Source organism: Diceros bicornis, chromosome 6 (assembly GCF_020826845.1).
Source record: "Diceros bicornis minor isolate mBicDic1 chromosome 6, mDicBic1.mat.cur, whole genome shotgun sequence".
NCBI lineage: Eukaryota > Metazoa > Chordata > Mammalia > Perissodactyla > Rhinocerotidae > Diceros > Diceros bicornis.
Window position 1 is genome coordinate 89,424,636 of NC_080745.1, and position 13,019 is coordinate 89,437,654.

The 13,019-nt window shown below is 45.0% G+C and overlaps 1 protein-coding gene across 3 annotated transcripts in view; it reads left to right on the top strand.

Annotated features, from left to right (window-relative positions):
- Positions 1-13,019, top strand: part of DOCK1 (dedicator of cytokinesis 1) — a 512,522-nt gene that overhangs the window by 56,011 nt on the left and 443,492 nt on the right. For 2 of the 3 annotated variants that reach the window (XM_058544272.1, XM_058544274.1), the window contains exons 3-5: positions 5,774-5,814; positions 8,933-8,988; positions 12,752-12,848. In XM_058544272.1, the coding sequence (XP_058400255.1) occupies positions 5,774-5,814; positions 8,933-8,988; positions 12,752-12,848 (194 nt within the window). Of the gene's footprint in view, positions 1-5,494; positions 5,595-5,773; positions 5,815-8,932; positions 8,989-12,751; positions 12,849-13,019 lie in introns of those variants that run through there. The other variant, XM_058544273.1, reaches the window with a different exon arrangement.

Consider the following 13,019-nt stretch of genomic DNA (forward strand, 5'->3'; position numbering starts at 1 on the left):
CCATCTGATGCAGGCTGACTTAGAATTCCATTCCATTTGCACCTTTTACCCTAAAAAACGTCCTATGGAAAACAAAAAAACCCCCAGCTTTAGTAGCGGATGCCTGGAAGCAGATGTAATGCTGCAAAAACAGACCTGGTCCTTAAGTGAATGAGTAGTTGTGATAGGCGCCTTCTGCTCGTTTTCAATTTTTACAGCTGACAGTTGGATTGCCTTATCTGCTCTCGGTATATATTGCCAATGGCTGAGAGGAAACACAGAGAAATTAAGGAGAGGCTAAAGATCAAACCTCTCATCTCAGACACTTTTCTGATCTGAAGGGAAAAATGCTCATACATCTTTTTTATTTTTGCCCCGGGTCAGTTGAAGTTGAAATCCTGGTTAATAAACACTGAGCAATGACGTCATCCCTGAACAGATAACAATTTCCTGTGCAGTCTGGGTGTATAGGGACTGTAGCTTCTTGTCCTCGGCTTCATAAGAAGAATGTACTCTTTTTTAAACAGTGGAATCCTTAGGCGAGTCAATGATCCTAGTTATACATTTAACTTAAAAAAATTTTGATAGCAGGCATTTGACTTTCTGGCCAGCATCATGATAAAGGATTCTTCCGTGAGCATTTAGTTTCTGGGCTAGTCAATCTTCCAAATTCTGATTAAAGTATTCCAGTCTTTGTAACGGCTCTTTAACGTACAACAGATTCCCTTTCTTTGACAACTATCTTTTGGTTTTAATCAGAATCTGGTCATAGCAATGCATTTGGGCAAGTAGTTTTGACTTTGGGAAACTTGAAGACTTCATTATCATCAAATCCAAATGCAATAATTGTTTTTCTACTCTTTCCTCTTGTTCTATTTAAATTTCATGGATTATATTAGAGTTTGGCATTTTCTTTTTCTTTCCTTCTCCCCTCTCCCACTTTTCCTCTAAGAAAATTTATTTCTGTTTGTCAAATTTAATTTTCTTTTTCTGTGTGATCCTTTTCGGGATATTGCTGGGATTGTTCCAGAGAATATAATTTTTGGATGATCATTCTTTATATTAAGGTTTAAAGAACCAATTTACCTTTAAGTTATGGTTAATTTCTCTCTCTCAGGCTCATGAAGGCGTGGAGCATTGAACAAAGGAAAGGAGCTTTACAGATCCCTGTGGAGGTGGGAAGAGCTTTGAGGGGTCATTGAGGGCATGCCCCTGCCTTTAAGATGGGTCCAGGGCCAACCAGACAGGAGAAGTGAGCCAGGATCACAGATGTTTATTAAGTGACTCTCAGTGGCCAAGGATGTGCGAACCTGCTGCCTGCTCATTTCCACGAGGATCTGTAGGGTCTGGATGCTGTAGCTGAGGGATATGGCAGGCATCGCCCAAAGACTAGGAATGCAGGCATTGCACAAAGAGTAAGAAATTAGTCTTGTGATTAAGCCACAGCACTGGAACTTAATATATTCAAATTTAAAAGTGATAATGATATATTTTCTTCCAAAATGCACCTTAATTCCTTCTTGTGCTCCCAGTACCTGGCAAGTGAAAGTCTTATGAGGACTGTGTGTGAGTTTCCTGGGCCTGCTGTAACAAGTACCACACACAGGGGGGTTACATAACAGAAATGTATTCTCTCACAGTTCTGGAGGCTGCAAGTCTGAGATCCAGGTGTTGGCAGGGTTGGTTCCTTCTGAGGGCTGAAAGGGAGAAGCTGTTCCACGTGTCTCCCCTAGCTCCTGGTGGTTTGCTGACAATCTTTGCCGTTCCTGAGCTTGTAGATGCAATACCCTGATTTCTGCCATCTTCACATTCCTCCTGTGCGTGTCTGTCTATTTCCCCTTCTGTAAGGACACCAGTCATATTGGATTAGGGTTCATGTTGGATTAATGACCTCATCTTAACTTGATCATCTGCAGAGACTCTATTTCTAAATCAGGTCACATTCACAAGTAGAGAAAGTTAGGACTTCAACATCTATTTTGGAGGATACAACTTAACTCGTAACAGACTGGAAAAGTTAGTCATGTTGCTAAGGCTCTCTTCTCATAGAAGACCAGCGAGTCCTCCAGCCCAGCCTCTCCCCGGCAGGCATCCTTCACACCTTGTCCCAGGTGACTGGCCCCCTGGCCCCTGCCCAGCAGAAGGGCACGGTAGCTGTGCTTATCATCTTCCTGAGAATGATTGCGTTGCTCCCTGAACATCCATCTGCTGGGCTGGGTCTGCCCTCGTGGGGTTTGCAAAATGATGCACACAGGAACAGCTGCATGTTCTTTCTCCAGAAAGCTCCTTGTGCATGTGGATGCTGTCCGTTAGGACATGGTTTGGTCAAATCTGGCCTTTGGTTCTCTTGTTCAGTACTCAGAGCAGGACATAATACACCTGACACAGGTGAATGTCCTGTCCCTCTTTAGGCAGGTATTGGTGAATTGGGCAGGTCAGCCGGCCTGTCCAGCCTGAGCCCCGCCTCTTCCTCTGTGTGTCCTGGCCTTGCTGCTGGTGCTTTTTCAGATGCACAGTGAATGCAGCTCTGCACATGCCGCTCTGCCTGGCCTGACTCGTCCCTCCATCTCACTAACCATGAGCCATCCTTGAAGACTCGACCTAAGCACACCTCCCTTGGCAGAAACTCCTTCCTGACTTGCTCCTACCTCCTTTGCTCCGCCTGCTACTGTCCCCAGTTGGCACCACGCCTAGACTTGAGTGTGTGTTCTCCCATCGTTCTGCTGAGAACACTACATGGCACTCACTGACTTGGCCACCATTCTCCTGTGCTGGACTGTGCCCCGTCTGAGTTTCGGGACTTACCCGCATTTGCCTGTGTCTTGGGTGGGTGTCTGTTGTTTGGAGCAGGTTGGTTGACAACATGGAGGCCACTAGCAAGCCCTTCCTGGGAGAAGTTAATCAGCCCGTTAATTCTACTAGCCACGAATCTTCCTGCTCCTAGCTTCATCCTCTCTTGCCCACCCCTCACAGAGCAGCCAGGTCATCCTTTTCTTATATCCCCTCTCTCCCCTGCATGAAACCTTTGCAGGGCCATCCTCTCCCTTCATGCTAAAACCTGGCTTGTGGTTTGACCCCTGCTTGTCTTAGAGGGTCTTCCAGTTTCTGAGCTCTTGGAGGGCGAAAATCAGGTCTAATCTCTTTCTGTATTTGCTCTGTCTAGTGTGGTCTTTGGCACATAGTCTGTGAGCTGAGTTGGTTGAAGGAATAATGTATGCACAGAATCTTGGGGAGGAAAACCATAGGTTTTCATTTTCCTTAGGAAGGGCACTAAAAAAGAAACGGCTAGCTATTATCATAAGTAAAATAAAATAAAAGACTCCCTACTTCTAATTCCCATAGCCCATCCCTTTCTCCTCCCTCTTCTCATAGAAAACCCTCCTGCTGTGTTTGAAGTGGATTTTTTTGTTTACCGGTGTTCTTGTACTGTTTGGCGTGCATATATTTTTCATGTATATAAATGTGGTTGGAGCTCTCATTCTTTCTTACTCTTTTGCTCAATGCAGATTTGAAGATGCTCTCCTGTTGTCTCTGTATATTTAGTTCATGTCTCTACTGCACTCCACACGTATTACTCACTGCCCTCCCATTGCCTCCCATTGCCGCCACCTTAGGTCGTGCTGCCGTGGGTCTCTTGTGTCTGTCCTGCTGTGGCTGGGTGTGCGGATGTCTTTGGGCTGCATTCCCAGGAGGGGAGTTGCTGGTCGAGGGGTGTGGGAATGTATACTTTGGATAAGAAGGGACGGCTGCTTCAATTACAGTCCCACCCACAGTGCCCAGGGGCTGCTCATATCCTGCAGCGTTAGGATTTCTACCACTCTAATAATTGTGCTGTAATAAAGTCTTATAGATTTTCATTTCTCTGATTATTATTAAGTTTGAGCATCTCTTCATATATGTGTAAGTCTTTTGGGTTTCTTCTTTTATACATTGTTTATAACCTTCGCTCATTTTTTACTTGGTTTCTGTCTTTTTTTTGTCACTTTGCAGTATTTCCTTACATATTCTAGGACATTCATTCCTTGTCAGTTTCAGAAAAGAAAGGGCATCTTTGTGCTGAAAATGCAGGAAGGATATAATAACAGGATAGAGAGCAGTCCTTTAAATTGAATAAATATGGCCTTTTGAATAATTTAGCACATTGACCTCCCCTCTTTCTCCCTTTCGCTGTCTGTGAACACTGTCCTAAATGGGCACTGATCCTGGGCTGGCATACAGAAGCCACTGAAGTAGACAATGTGGCCATCAGGAGGTCATCCTCCAAGTGTGCGGCTGAAATCTAGACATTTTGTATCTGTGGTGCCGCTAATCGATCTGTTTAGTCCCCTTGTTAAGAAAGTGAAGTGGGTTCATTGGTCATATCTAGGTCTTAGAAAAATTCCTTTGCGAGGCTCCTAGGGGTCTCATCTCCCTTTCTTTTTTTTATTGTGGAATTTTTGTTGTACATTTTTGTTTATCAGTCTCCATATAAGTGCATCCCTCCACCCCTTGTGCCCACCCCCCTAGCCCCCTAGCCCCTGTCATCTCCTTTCCTGCATGCTTAGAAAGCATCTGTTTAATAATCCCTCAAGGACTTTGCTCATTTTAACCCCACCACTTTCTGGTCTGTAATCATGCCCCCACCTCTGGTTGGCGAAATGATGACTTTTTGAGAGAGATTGCTGCAGTTGCTGCAGTGTTTGCCCATTTTCGATTTCTGAGCTAATTCAGACATCTTTGGTTTCTGAGGTTTGATTTTTTTGATACTGTATAAAAACCCAACATTTGGTTATTCTCTGGGAATTTACCTAACTTGCGCTTTCCAAATGCTCTCCGTAATTCTCTGACTGGGTCATTCTGCTCCTGTGGGGCAGAGTTGGAATTTGTCTGAGCTTTTAATTTACTTTCCCGGAGCGAGGTGGCCTAAAGCAACCTCAGAGTGTTTGGGATAAGGAAACACCATTGACGGCAGCATGCCCTGGTGGAGCTGTTGGCAGGCTGGTGACTGGCCGTGGACCCCTGGGCATTTGCAGGACAATTTCTACCCTCAGCATGGGGGGAGATGCCAAAGGTGTGGTCAGGTCTGGTCCATCATTGAATGGATTCTTTTGTTGAGCATTTAATTCGTGGTGACAGTTCTAGCATGTCTGTCTTCTGCTCTCACTATTTTCTTTCCTGTCCCACATGGAGGGAGTGGGAACTTTTGAGTCTAGGCCAGACCCCGAGGGGGTAGTTCTTGGGCTGGGTGCTTCCTGTTGAGGGGTGCTTCCTGTTGAGGGCCGGGTCTTTGCCACAGAAGTACTTTGTGAGATCATGGCTGCTCCAGGGCAGAGCTTCTCTGAATTGAAGAGGGAGGAAGTTAGCTCACAATAGGTTTTCTGTTATGGATCTGCTCTTGATGAACTGGGGATGCTGGTATGTGCCCTTGGCAATGACCCCTATCCAGATCACACAGAGAGAGAGATAGGAAAATGCATGTCCAAAGAGCCTACTTAGGGACAAGTGGTCAAAAGGACAATTCTTCCTTTTGGGACTGTCTTAACTTCAGTTGATGGCTTCCAGGCCTCGTGTGGCAAATGGAGATGCAGGGCCTGGAGCTCCATCAGCGAAGGTCACTAGCCTCCCTTCAAGTACAGGTGTGAGATGCTCTCTACGAACCCCACAGTATATCTCCAAAGTGTTAGGATTATTGAATTCTGGTGACAAACTGACTTCCCTGGTTCTGCAAAACAGTGAGTCCTACACGACACGCTGGTATTATTAAGACCCCGTGATGTCTCCTTGTACTGACTGTTTCAACTTTGTGTTTCTTTAGGGTGGTACAGAGGTTACACCTTAAGAAAAAAGTCTAAGAAGGTAAGTCTTTCTTGTTATTAAACCCAGCGCATGTCCCTTCATAAATCATGCTGTGAGAGGAAATCAATTCTATCTCATTTGTGTCTAAGAGTTTTCCTTATATATCTCTTTCCCTGAATTTAAAAAATATATGGGTTGAAATGTGAACTCCCCTGAACTGTTTTCTTCTGAACAATATGTGTCCATAGAAATTGCAGCTTCATTTCCATGAGTGAATTGCCGGGCTATGATATGGTGTTGCCCTTTTGTCATGAAAGGCGGAATCCTCTTTTCCTATTTAAACACAGGACGTGTAAGAGAATCATCTGGGTATAATAACTTCAGAAAAAAATACTGCTCATGATTTTCAATCTTGTATTATCCTTGATGATAAATTAAAAATTAACAGATTTGCAAAGCTCAGGTATGCTTCTTTCTCTCTTGCTGGTAACTGTTTTTATACCGTTTCAGTCGGCTTGCACAAGAAAGAGGTTCTGCTTTCCAGGGCAGTTTGCAGGCGTGGTTGTCGAATTTCTGAGGCTGGGACATGTAATTACACCTCCATCATCGTGGTGGACACTCCCATACATAATTCCGTTGAGGCTTTTCCGTTCTTAGCTTCCCAAAATCTAATTATGGCTCTTCTGTTTCATTCTATGATTTTGAAGTAATGTCCATTCTAAGCTGTGGTTAAGCTGTCCACGTTAGCTTATACATTTTAATATCTAATTGTGCTTGACAGATTGTTCCTTTTAGTTCTGTTTCTTAACTTTGCCTCTCATTATCTCCTTATTGGGCTGGAGTCCTCTTGTGGTCCTGAGCCTGTAACTAAGGCTTCTGAAGTCCAGTCGCTGAAGCACAGGGCCTTCCTGCTCTGCTTCCCCCAGAGGCCCTGCCGCCATGCCGTGCTGGACAGGTGGGAGCTGTTCATCCTCTAGTAGCAGTCACTTGGGAAGGGTCTGGGTTGAGCTCCGTGGCAGCCTTCTTCTGGCATAGGTCTTGTTGCTGTTGTAATGTGAGAGACACTAGTAGGAATCTTGGCGAGCCAGATCTGCAAATTGGAGCAAAGACGTCCCACCCCACCCTACTAAGCTCAGACTGGGCTAGGAGTCTCTGCACATCCAATGACATGCAGCCTTGAGGTTTCAACAAGGTAGATTCCAACCAGGTGGGTGGTGGAATAGATTTCTCCAGGGAAAGTTCTCTTTTCACATTGATTGCCCCTTCTATAATCAAGACTGCATTCCTGCAGATGAAACCCTGAGTTTCATCTGAGAAAGCCACAGTTGAGGACTTTATTAGTAAAGAGATTAGAATCATGGACCACCAGCTACCCCCTTTCTCATCCCCCACAACAAAGCTGCAACTTCACATGCTGGGCACACCCCAGGCAAGCTGTTCACTTTCCTTTGATGCTTATTTGGTATTTGGTGTTCGGTACCCCCTTCCCCAATTTGGAATCTCTCCCATCCCCCAGTGCCTTCCTGAGCCACAGTCCTTCCTGCCTTGACATAATAGAAACAGTGGAGCTGGGTTGGGCGTATTTATTTTTCCACCTAACATCTTCATTGGCAAATGAGGCAATTGAAGCCTTAAAGAGGTTGTGATTTTGCAGTGGGGCCCCCCTGAGGCGGTAGCAGAGAAGGGACTTGGCTCCCCATAATCCTGACTCTGAGCATTCTGGAAGCATGCTTTGTGTAGGTATTTACAAATGTGCAGTTGTTCTGGGCTCGTCCTGAATGACCCCAGCTGGAGAAGTGGTTCATTTTAAGCCTCCAGGTGTGTCCAGCCTCATCCTTTCCCTGTCCCTTCTGTAGTTCCATGATTCTTGAGAGCAAGTTTACTGAGATTGAGGGGTATCTCTGCTTATGGAGATGGGTGGGGGCAAGACTGGCTTGTTTGTTTTCTTCCCCTCCATCTGAGTGCACACCTATTGACATCAAATGTGCACCTGGAGACCATCCTGGGCTTTGGAGGCGTCCTGAATACCCAGGACCTGAAAGTAGCTACCCAGCGCTGGGTCTCTTTGGTCCCCTTTGTTGCTCAGCCTCTGTCTTTCTGCCCTACTCCTTCTTCTTTACACGAATTCTTCTTTATATGAAATCTGGCCACTTTCCTAGTAGGCAGGGGGAGCATGAATCAGTGATGCTTGTGCCCTTCCTTTCCCAACCATGATCAGTAGTTGTGGTTTCTGGATCGCCTGTGTAAATCCTTTGGGGCTAGATGCCAGGGAAACCCAGTTGGAAGCTCCTGTTCCCGCAACAGGTGCCTGGAAGCCACTGAATGGACTTCTGCTGCGTGCACTAAATCTCACTCAGGAAGCTGTGACCGGCTTGCGTGGTGCTGCCCGAGACCCCAGCACCTGTGCCTCATTGCGTGCCTTTCAGGCGCCCCCTCCCCTTCACTCCACTTGGGAGGTATTTCGCTTGCTCTTGGTGAAGCTCTTGGCACTTCACGGACTGTGCCTGACACTGAATGTCCTCTTGAGAAACTGTCTCCCTTGGGCACCGTTCAGTTGGGCCCATGTGTGTGGTGTACTTTGGAGATGCAGAGCACTGTCTTAATGTAAACTGGTGTGCTCCCCCCGGTAGTTGTGCAGATTGGGTGAAATTTGCCCAATTTCTGTATTTTATCAGGTGGCTCCTCAGTTTGGAGGTTGATGAGAAAGTTTCCGTGGGTCAGATAAGTAGTCAGTGCATACATGATGATTGATGGTGTAAACTAGCTTTCGATGACAGGTTTAGCATTTTGAAAGGAGGAACCGTCAGAGACCATCATCAAAAATTGGTTTTAGGCATCAGTTGGCTGTTGATCTGCCTGTATCAAGGTCAGCAGTGAAAACGAGGTGTGACCTGCGGAGAAGACACAGGAAAGTCCTGTGGAATTTTTTCTTTGCGAATGGATTTCTTCTGTTTTCTTCTAAGACATCTGCAGCCTCTTTGAAACACAAACAGACTGAGTGGTGTCTTTTACATATCTTTGTTTTCTTTGAGAAATGTTGTATATGAGACTTAGCATAAGACTTGCAGAATTAATAGTTATCCAGCCATCTGTACTGCCACCTTTTTGGGGCAATTGTTTGATTCGCAATTAGTATTCATATTGATAATAACAACTACTGTCTTTTTTCTCCCCAAAGGGTATATTTCCTGCTTCCTATATTCATCTTAAAGAAGCGATAGTTGAAGGAAAAGGGTGAGTCTGGACTTGATGTTTAAATGAAGAAATGCAATGATTATATTTGGGCTCCTGCTCTTTCAGATGGCAGGGTGATATTAGAGGGTTGGATAATGGGTGTGATTGTGATGTGACAGGACTTTTGGGAGAGAAAGGCGACTTCTGATTCAGCATTGTGTACAGCGTGGCTTTGAGCCTTCAGAGAGTCTTATGTCAACACTGTCGCTGCAGTCATCCTCCTTGAACCTGATGTTGACTTTGGAAAGCATCCTACGGCTCTGTGCTTCCTCTGTGGGCTACCCCTTAGGCAGAGGCTTCACAGCCCCCTAGCTCTGAATCCCTTTTGCTGGAAGACTTTGCAGGCTGTGAAAAAATGGAGTTTAGGGTGAAGCAACAGTTGTTAGATTAGGACATGTGTGAATTTACCTTTTGTCTAATTGTGTTGTATGTTTCTTAGAGGTCATAAAACTGATGTATAAGATCATTAAAAGGACATTTGTGGAGCAGGAATCCATTAGGCAGGAATGGCAGATGAGTAGCCAGGTGTGAACTTGGAAGACGGGACATTAAAATGTTTTCCTTTTTTGTCTCTGCTACATCTTGACACTCAGTTCAATATGTAAATTATGAAATTACTAATCATATGATTACTGCATAATGACATCTCTTTGGCTGATTACAAAATTGCCTCTCCAAGCACTGTACTTTTAATGTATGAAAAAGACTGGCTCGGGTTCTGTAGTTCCGTGATGCATAATTAAAATGAAGAAAATAATTTAGAAGCGTAAACGGTGATGACCTGTAATGTGATATTTTTTTATACAGATAAAATGTTTTGTGTGCAAAGTTTTAAAGGAAAGAAACAAAAAGAAAACTTTTGAAACTTTCACCCTGTTGTGGAAATAATTGAATCAAGTATTCATTTAAATCTATTTTACATCTGTCTGTATCAGAATCAGTTTAGAAGTCAGAGTGTATGTGATTAATTTTTAAAAAAGCTCTTTGATTTGTACAAACGAATATATGTAAAATGTTATTAGGAGGCATAATAAGAAAGTGAACGAAAGTTTTGATTCTCAATAAGTAGAGTCACATCCCGCTAGACAGACAGACAGGCACAGACAGACAGAGACACATTTGTTCCCGTTACTGGATCTAGTGTCAGATGTCCCAGTGTGAGTGAATGAATGGAGCATTGGTGACATTAACAGCTTAGAAACAATTTCCCTGCCGATGCTTTGGGGCTCCCCGTGATTGTCCTTCATACTGTTTATGTGGCCCTAACAGTCTCCCCTTTGCTGCTCCCACCCAAACCCAACTGCCTTACACCTCCCTCCTGGCAAAGAACCTCCTGCCTTCTGACTTGGCAGGTGGTCTCCTCCTCCTCCTTTCCTCCACATACCTGCGGACATCCACCTTTTCTTTCTTCTTGTAGACCACTCTTTCATCCTGCTCCTGCCTGCCTCCTTGCTCTCCAAGTTCATTATCCTAGTTCTCCTGCACAGTCTCTCTCTTGTATCATCGCTCTCTTGTATCCTCTCTCTTGCAGAATCTCTGTCATGCATGATCTCAGTCTTGCAGATGCTCTTTTTTGTAGCGTCTCTTTCTTGCAGGGTCTTTTGCTTCTCTCTGTACTCTGGCCTTCCTTCACTCTCAGATATCCCAAATCATTACTACTGTCTGCTGCCAGCAATTCTGTACCTTTCTCCCCATAACCAAGGCAATTCTCATTTGTCCCCTCCCCCATATTGACATGGTTGCCAATGCCTCTTAACTTCTAGACTTCTAGGGTCTTCTCAGAGTTCCTCCTCTGGAGCTTTCCTGCAGCATCTGACACTGCTGGTCAGCCACTTCACCTACAGCTCCTTTTTTTCCTGATGCTTTCCTACCTTGTTTCTATTGCTACTCTAACCTCCTCTCTCTCTGACTGCCTCTCTCAGGGTGCTTTCCTTGCCCTTCTCCTAGTTCTTTGCTGCCCTCCCTGTGGGATGGCCTCATTGTTCTTGCACCGTCATCTGTTCCCTCTCCATGGGTGACGCTCGGATTGGGACCTCCAGCCCTGACTCGTCCCTTGACGTCTGGTTCAATCATGCAAAGCCAAGTAACTAATACGAATCGCCACCGTTGGATGAATGTCTGCTGTGTCCCATTCATTCTTCCTTGCACCCTGCATGACGTTCCTTCCCTCTGCCTCATCAACAGCCCTATGCGGCAGGCATTGTTGGGTTTGCATAGTGCTGGCTCCTGGCAGGTAACAAGGTGATTACAAAGACAATATGACGCAGCCATATCAAATATGTTAGAGCCAGTTGGCATATCAGTCCAAGGGACAGATCAGGCCTATCAAAAGGGAGGAGGATAAGAAGGATCCAGAACTGAGACCAGGACTCAGTGCACGTAGTGAGGCCCTCTCCGCATGGTGAAAGTGGGGTCCAGTTGAGCTTCAAGGGTCTAATAGCCAGTGGGAAGAGCCCAATGGACTCAGCATGAAACTCAGGATCTGTAAGATGAAAACAACCCAGTTGCTGACGAATGTACTCACACTGCGAGTGGAGAGAAATTTCTCCCTGGAGGCTTTGTAGGGACGGCATTGCAGAGTTTAATGAACCACATTTTCACCAACATCCTTACTGGGAAATGTGGTGACAGACTTGGCAGGGCTGTTTTAACAATCACCTCCTATAATAGACACTGATGATGTCCCATCAAAGGATAATTCCTAAAAGCAGCTTTGTGGGGGATGGTTTCATATGTACCCCTCCCTCAGACATCTGGTCCCTGCTGCTCCAGCTGGCGCATCTGGCCCGACCTCTCCACGGAGACTGACTCTCTCTCAAGGACTCCATTATTTCTTCCTTTGGGAGCCCCCATCGTCAATAAACCATTGCAGTCCTGAACCCCAGCTGTGAGCCAGTCAGAGTCCAGCACAGATCTGGGCCTCGGGCAAATCAAGATATGTAGGTGGGGCCTATTTCAGTGTCCCTGGGTGTTCTGTGCTGGTTGGAGTTTTCTCTGTTCAAGACACACTGGACCTCTGGGACCTGTGGCCTAACTTCACAAGCCACAAATTCAGTCTCTTCCTTAGTCCCAAATATTCTGAGTCCTATTTAGCACAATGCCCTACCCATAGCACATGACTGGAAAACAATGATTGATTTGATAAAAACCAATGTACATTAGATAAAGAGTTAAGAATAAGTCAAGGGTTAACTTTTTGGGGTGGAGAGAAAAGGGAAAGAGGATTATCAGAGTTGTGGGATTAGATAGAGTACCTACGGACATTTGAAAGCTGTAACCTCGCTCATATTTCGCCAAGGATAACTGCTTCATGTGTTATCATATAATGAGTTTTATGCATGATGGAAATGTAAAAATCATCTCAACCCAAACCTGCATTTTAAGGCCACACAGATTGGTTGTAATTTATGGCACCTATAAGATAGATGGGTACACATATTATGAATATACTTTCCATTTCCCAGACCTTGACATTCTAAAGACTTTTAATGGGATATTATTTGCCTCCTTCATCTTACCTTGACATATGAGGTAGACGGCTTACACGCAGGGTAATGTATGAACATTCTCAGGCCCTGTACACATTACTTGTCACTCTTAGAGATGTATGTATTCACATGTGTGGACACATTTTTATTCGTATATTTTCTCTCCATTGGCTTAAATATTTAACTCTATGGCCTGGATTTGGAATTTACAAGGTACAACTCACCGAGTTTAATGAAGCCATGAATTCTGCTGTCCTTTCCTCTTTTCCTCCCAGGCAACATGAAACGGTCATCCCAGGCGACCTCCCGCTCATACAGGAAGTCACCACAACTCTCCGAGAGTGGTCCACCATCTGGAGGCAGCTCTACGTGGTGAGAAAACGGGATGTTGAATCGAAGCTTAAAATAGAGAATGGTCTTTTTGGAATTTGCTGTACGAATGGGATGTTTTTCCTTTCCCTGGGAACCTCAAAAGCAGAACTTTAGGGCCCAGGTGATACTCAGAAAGAACAAAGAAAGCAACGCGGCCTGATTTCTGGCCAC